General features: G+C 38.4%; 1 protein-coding gene across 13 annotated transcripts in view; it reads left to right on the forward strand.

The window, feature by feature from the left end:
* Positions 1-7,192, forward strand: part of RAPGEF2 (Rap guanine nucleotide exchange factor 2) — a 243,044-nt gene extending 235,852 nt beyond the window's left edge. For 11 of the 13 annotated variants that reach the window (XM_058550277.1, XM_058550280.1, XM_058550279.1 and 8 more), the window contains 4 exons: positions 724-949; positions 1,537-2,096; positions 3,658-3,963; positions 5,141-7,192. In XM_058550277.1, the coding sequence (XP_058406260.1) occupies positions 724-949; positions 1,537-2,096; positions 3,658-3,963; positions 5,141-5,166 (1,118 nt within the window). In that variant the 3' untranslated portion in view covers positions 5,167-7,192. Of the gene's footprint in view, positions 1-723; positions 950-1,536; positions 2,097-2,551; positions 3,245-3,657; positions 3,964-5,140 lie in introns of those variants that run through there. The other 2 variants (XM_058550284.1, XM_058550285.1) reach the window with 2 other exon arrangements.
* Positions 7,193-7,407: the final 215 nt, after the last annotated feature.

The following is a 7,407-nucleotide window of genomic DNA, read 5'->3' on the forward strand; positions in this document are numbered from 1 at the left end:
GTATAATACAGATATTTCCAGTTGAATTATTCTATGCTATAAAGTTTTAAAAACTGAAAACTCCGTTGAACACAAGATTACTGACTTCGTTCGCAGTTTGAAACAAAACCATACTTTTATTTATTTATTTATTTATTTATTTATTTATTAATTAATTTTTCCCCCCAAAGCCCCAGTAGATAGTTGTATGTCATAGCTGCACATGCTTCTAGTTGCCGTATGTGGGACTCGGCCTCAGCATGGCCGGAGAAGCGGTGTGTCGGTGCGCACCCGGGATCTGAACCTGGGCCACCAGCAGTGGAGCGCACGCATTTAACCGCTAAGCCACGGGGCCAGCCCCTAAAAAAAAAAAAAAACCATACTTTTAAATCTGATCATAGTTATTCTTCATAGTTTCTTTTACATAAACTAATAGTAGTGTAGTTTATATTTAAGGGAGCTAAGAATAGTCGAGTAGTGCCATCATACCTGCATCATTTCCTGGCTCATATAACAATGCTTTCTTTTTTCCTCTCTAAACTTTCATTAAGGAAGTTAAGCTTCATTTGAGTAAAAATTTACCTTATCTCAGTCACCTGGTCTCCACAAGTAAAACGTTTTTTTCCCCCCATTTCAGTGGTGATCTCTTTGACCTCCATTTTGTTCTTGCTTCTATTCGGTAGACTTCAGTTTTGTGTTATAAACCTACAGTGTCTAATTAATATGCTTGTATTTCCCATGCAGGCTATACTTTGGCTCCCAGTGGTACTGTGGATAATTTTTCAGATTCTGGTCACAGTGAAATTTCTTCACGATCCAGTATAGTCAGCAATTCTTCCTTTGACTCAGTGCCAGTCTCACTGCACGATGAGAGGCGCCAGAGGCATTCTGTCAGCATTGTGGAAACAAACCTAGGTGTGGGCAGGATGGAAAGGCGGACCATGATTGAACCCGATCAGTACAGCTTAGGGTAGGCGGCTTTTCTTTAGTGTTCTTTACATTCCTTCTTCCATCTTTTAAAAATGAGTCCTTTCTTCTAGATGTATATTTCTATTTATTTTACATAATGCCTAAGAAATTTTCTCCCATCCCAGGTCTAATTTTCACAATTTCTAGATTATTAAGTACCATGCTGTTTTTGTTGTGCAGACAGCTTTTCAAGTTAGGTTTATTCTTTATTGGAACATAGTTGTTCTGTGCTGATGGCAGAGGGTGACTTTAGGATATATCTCAGTTCTTTTGTATGAGCTGTCTTCCTGAAATAATCAGATTATATTGAGCCTTGTAAGGAAAATTTTCCTTTATTATAAGTAATTGTTCTTCCACCCTCTATATTTGTTTTATGGTAATGATAAGGTGAGAAAACTGGACTTGTTGGAACTGGCCACTGTAGTGCAATTCAGTGGTGCTTTCATCCTCTTCCTGGGATGAAAGAAAGCCACCTTTTTAGGAAAAAGTATTTTGGTTTTATCATAGGTTTATTAGTTAATAATCTTGCTTTTTCTTTTTGTTTGTGTTGTTTTTTTTTTTTTTTTTCCATTTCTTTTGACCACTTAGGTCCTATGCACCAATGTCTGAGAGTCGGGGCTTATATGCTACAGCTACAGTAATTTCTTCTCCAAGCACAGAAGAACTTTCCCAAGACCAGGGGGATCGCGCTTCCCTCGATGCTGCTGATAGTGGCCGTGGGAGCTGGACGTCGTGCTCAAGTGGTTCCCATGATAATATACAGACCATCCAGCACCAGAGAAGCTGGGAAACACTTCCATTCGGGCACACTCATTTTGATTATTCAGGGGATCCCGCAGGTTTATGGGCCTCAAGCAGCCATATGGACCAAATTATGTTTTCTGATCATAGCACAAAGTATAACAGGCAAAATCAAAGTAGAGAGAGTCTTGAACAAGCCCAATCCCGGGCAAGCTGGGCATCTTCCACAGGATACTGGGGAGAAGACTCAGAAGGTGACACAGGCACAATAAAGCGAAGGGGTGGGAAAGATGTTTCCATTGAGGCTGAAAGCAGCAGCATAACATCTGTGACCACAGAAGAAACCAAACCTGTTCCCATGCCTGCCCACATAGCTGTGACATCTAGTACTGCGAAGGGACTTATTGGTAAGCTTATTGGAGAGCTTTGTCATGTCTGGATCGTGGCTCTAATCTAACTTATTCAAAAGTAAAGTTATGTGTTTGTGGGTCTTCGTCTCATTTTGTCCCACCCATTGCTATATAGGGCTTCCAAATTAGCAGTGCATTCAGGATTTCAAACTGAGTAGTGGTTAAGAGCCCAGGTTCTGTGGTCAGGTACATATAAATATCTTCCAACATAGTAAACATTCAACACATCTTAGCTATCAGGATCATTAGGTTGTCATTATGGATATCATGTGGTCTAATATTGATCATTTCACATGAAAATTATCAGGAAGGATGGCCATTCTCTCTAGAGGAAGAATTTTTGTTTAGTTGGAACTGTTTTAAATGTTTTATTCTATTTTCTTTCCTTGAATTGTATTTAGAATTTTATACTTGGCATATTTAAAAATCTTCTATTGATTTTTGTTGTACAGACACATTCTTTCTATGCTAAATACATCCTCTCTGCACACGATAGACAGAACAAGGGAGAGGCGCTCAGAGTTGATGTGGTGAGTCGGAGCTCAGGAGTGAGGCAGATTGAGGCTTGCATCTCTGTTTTGCCACTTTCCTAGCTTCGTGACATTGGGCAACATACTAAACTGTCTGTTTCCTCATCTGTAAAATGAGCTTAATAATTTCTACTAATGCAGTTGGTGTGAGGATTAAAGGAAATCTATGGAAAGCACTTAGAACAGTCCCTAGATAGTAATTCCTAAGTATTTGAAAGATGCTGTTGCTTTGCTGCTGCTGTTTCTATTGTGAAGTCTCTCATGTTCCCTCAATCCTATCAGGTTGTATTTTCTATGGCATATTCAACATCTGTATAACTGAAGTGTAGGAATACATTATAGGACATAGAGTCAGAAATTCCGGAGTATAATCATTACAAACATTACTTTTATTACTAGGGAAATTGTAGTTATTTTACCATGTAAAAAGTCATGCGTAGATGTCAAATTTAATATTCTTTCAAGATGAATAAGGAGAGAACAGTTAATACCTATTCTTAGGTTGCAATTTTTAAAGGACTTTCTTTTAGCAAACTAATACCCAGAATTTTTATTGTAAAAGAAAGAAAAATGATTTTTAGTTCCTAACAGTTGAGTCTAGAAAGTTCAAGAAAATAAAACTTTTATTTTACTTGCCTTTACAGATTTCATGTTCTAATTCTGAACGTTAATAAAAGAATTGTAAGAAAAATACATACCTTACACATAGTTTGAGAATTTTTCAATTTGCATCACTTTTTGTACTATTTTTCTAAATTTATTTGTTAAAGGTACTTAGATTGCTTAGTAGCTTCTCTCACCAATTATTTTTCCACGCAGAGATAACCATTGTGAATATTTGATTTAGTTGACATCCATTTGCCCACCTATCATATCCGCCACCTCTCCCCCATACCACACAAAACCATATTGCTGTTACACTATGTGTGCTGTTTTAATAATTATTTTTATAATTTTGTATAAACATTTATGGCATGAAATCTTCTTCCACAAAATTTTTAATGGCTGGTACACTGTCTTTATTATAGCACGAAAGGAGGGCAGGTATCGAGAGCCCCCGCCCACCCCTCCAGGCTATATTGGAATCCCCATCACTGACTTTCCAGAAGGACATTCCCATCCAGCCAGGAAACCTCCAGACTACAACGTGGCGCTTCAGAGATCTCGGATGGTCCCCCGACCCGCTGACACAGCTGGGCCTTCCCCCGCGCAGCAACCGCATGGGCATCCGGCGAGCGGCAGGCCAGTGAACAAACCGCAGTGGCATAAACCTAATGAGTGTGACCCGCGCCTTGCCCCCTATCAGTCTCAAGGGTTTTCCACTGAGGAGGATGGTATATATGCATTCTTAAAACTGTAAAGTTAGATGTGCTCACTTATGCTGCCTGTAAGCTTTCCAAGGCATTTGGTTTTCTTAACACTGTGATCAGCTGTGTCTTTAGCCATATATTACACGAAGACTATTTTATAGTGAGAGTTCCAAATTTAGGGTTAAGAAATACCAAAGATTGCAGAGGGGGTCACATGTAATAAAGTGTGTAATGGCTGGATTTCTTTCCTAATTCTCAAAATTTTCTGTGGAAATTTTTTTTTTTTTTTTTTTGTGAGGAAGATCAGCCCTGAGCTAACATCCGTGCTAATCTTCCTCTTTTCGCTGAGGAAGACCGGCTCTGAGCTAACATCTATTGCCAATCTTCCTCCTTTTTTTTTCCCCCAAAGCCCCAGCAGATAGCTGTATGTCGTAGTTGCACATCCTTCTAGTTGCTGTATGTGGGACGCGGCCTCAGCATGGCCAGAGAAGCAGTGCGTCGGTGCGCGCCCAGGATCCAAACCCGGGCCACCAGCAGCGGAGCACGCGCACCTAACCGCTAAGCCATGGGGCCGGCCCTGTGGAAATATTTTATTTGGACTTTTAGTGAGTTCCCAATGAAAGTCTGATTAAAAAAAAAAATACACTTTTCTGTAACTTTTTCAACTTCTTTCTACAAATCTACCTGGCCATGCTGGAATAAGAATGAGAAGAGAGATCATGCCCCTTCGCCTTCTTTTTTTAATTTTTTGAGTTTTACATGTTAAATTACACAAATAATCATTATAGAAAAAAGCAAAATACAATAAATGAAAGTTACTTATAATCTTGCTACTTGCAGATTACCACTATTAACATTTTGTTTTATATCCTTCTAGACTTTTTAATGTGTATGTGAGTATATATTATAAAAGTCACATGCTATTTTATAACTTTTTTCAATGAATTATCAACTTTTCAATTAATATACAATGTATATATTTTTATATTGTTTATATATTTAAAGATATGCATCATATATAAACTTTTTTAATATTAGTCATTAACTAGAAAAAAAGGCAAGTATTTTAAGTGAACTATACTTAAAAAAATAGCTATGGCATTTTTATTGAGCACATCAGTGAATGTATTCTCTCTAAGCACAAGAAACAACTTGCTTGCTCATTCATTTTTTTTTTTTTCTTTCCTGGTTGTGTTTTCAGAAGATGAACAAGTGTCTGCTGTTTGAGGCATAGGCTTTTCTGCATCCAGAGTTAGCCACCTAAAAGGAGAGCACAAGAAGACGTCCCTAGCATTGGAGCCTTGGAACTCACATTCTGAGGATGGTGGACCAGTTTGCCTCCTTCCCTGCCTTAAAAGCAGCATGGGGCTTCTTCTCCCCTTCTTCCTTTCCCCTTTGCATGTGAAATACTGTGAAGAAATTGCCCTGGCACTTTTCAGACTTTGTTGCTTGAAATGCACAGTGCAGCAATCTTCAAGCTCCCACTGTTGCTGCCTGCCACATCACACAGTATCATTCCAAATTCCAAGATCATCACGACAGGATGATTCACTCTGGCTGCACTTCTCAATGCCTGGAAGGATTTTTAAAAATCTTCCTTTTAGATTTCAATCCAGTCCTAGCACTTCGTCTCATTGGGATAATGAGAAAAGCTAGCCATTGAACTACTTGGGGCCTTTAACCCACCAAGGAAGACAAAGAAAAACAATGAAATCCTTCGAGTACAGTGCTTGTCCACTTGTTTACAATGTCTTCCTTTTTTTTTTCTTAATGAGTTTAAAGATTGTGTTCAGAGAGTAAATGTTATATCCATTTAATGATTACAGTATTATTTTGAACCTTTAAGTAGGGTTGCCAGCCTGGAATTGTAAAAAACCAAATATGCAGGACAGGGTGTGGCCACACCAAGAAGAGGGGAAGACCTGGCTTTCGACCCTGTCTTTCCGTGTCCTTCTGGCCTCACCCGTGAAGTGCCCTATCCTGGAAGTATAAAATGTTAGCCAATTACTTAGATACCAAGACACCTCATCCACTCCTTCCCCAGTGGGTGGGGTTCTTCTGTAAAACTGTTTGCACATGGCCAGGGGAGGGAAATAGGACTCTTGTGTCCTGTGTCTGAGCCTTATGGAGTGCAGGACAGTGTCATTTGAGGGCGTGTTCTGCTCCATTGAGATGGATGGCAAACCCCATTTTTAAGTTATGTTTCTTTGATTTTTGTTAATTTAGTTTTAGGGATTTTGTTTGTTTGTTTTTAAAGAGAAACATTTATAACTGGATAGCATTGCAGTGAAAGCAGCTTGGGATGTTGGAGCTAATGCCAGCTGTTAATACTGCTCTTTCAAGACAGCCTCCCTTTATTGAATTGGCATTAGGGAATAAACAAGCCTTTAACATGATAAAAGATCAAAAGATCAAAAACCTGGTTAGATATGCCAGCCTTTGCAAGGTGGGTTAGTCACCAAAGACTAGCCTCTAGGTGGCTTTATGGACGCTATGGATAGAAAAGGCCTAAGTGTAGCAACCACCTGCTCACAGCTGCTATTAACCCTATAATGACTGAAATGACCCCTCCACTCTATTTTTGTGTTGTTTTTGCACAGACTCCGGAAAAGTGAAGGCTGCCAATCCGAGTAGTACTCAAATGTGAGGAACTGCTGGTCTTGGATTTTTTTTTTTCCATTAAATTCAGCTGATCATATTGATCAGTAGATAAACGTAAATAGCTTCAAATTTTAAAAGTCAAATTGCAGTGTTTTTTCACTGTATCAAACAATGTCAGTGCTTTATTTAATAATTCTCTTCTGTATCATGGCATTTGTCTACTTGCTTATATATTACATTGTCAATTATGCATTTGTAATTTTACATGTAATATGCATTATTTGCCAGTTTTATTATATAGGCTATGGACCTCATGTGCATACAGAAAGAAAGAAATCTAGCTCTACCACAAGTTGCACAAATGTTATCTAAGCATTAAGTAATTGTAGAACATAGGACTGCTAATCTCAGTTCGCTCTGTGATGTCAAGTGCAGAATGTACAATTAACTGGTGATTTCCTCATACTTTTGATACTACTTGTACCTGTATGTCTTTTAGAAAGACATTGGTGGAGTCTGTATCCCTTTTGTATTTTTAATACAATAATTGTACATATTGGTTATATTTTTGTTGAAAATGGTAGAAATGTACTATGTTTATGCTTCTACATCCAGTTTGTACAAGCTGGAAAATAAATAAATATAACATAAAGCCTTGTCTATATTCTTAATGAATCGTGCATGCTTTTTATTACTGAAGTGTAATAGAGCCCTTTGGTCTCACTGCAGGAGCAAGTCCTCAGGAGGCTGAGGAGATTTAGCTTATTCAGCCTAAAAACTGCCCAACAGCCTATTCTTTTAGGTAGCTTTCTGTTGATTCAGAGAAAAGAAATTAATATTATTCACATTAACAACAACCAAACCATG

The sequence above is a fragment of the Diceros bicornis genome, chromosome 11 (genome assembly GCF_020826845.1).
Source record: "Diceros bicornis minor isolate mBicDic1 chromosome 11, mDicBic1.mat.cur, whole genome shotgun sequence".
NCBI classification, from domain to species: Eukaryota; Metazoa; Chordata; class Mammalia; order Perissodactyla; family Rhinocerotidae; genus Diceros; species Diceros bicornis.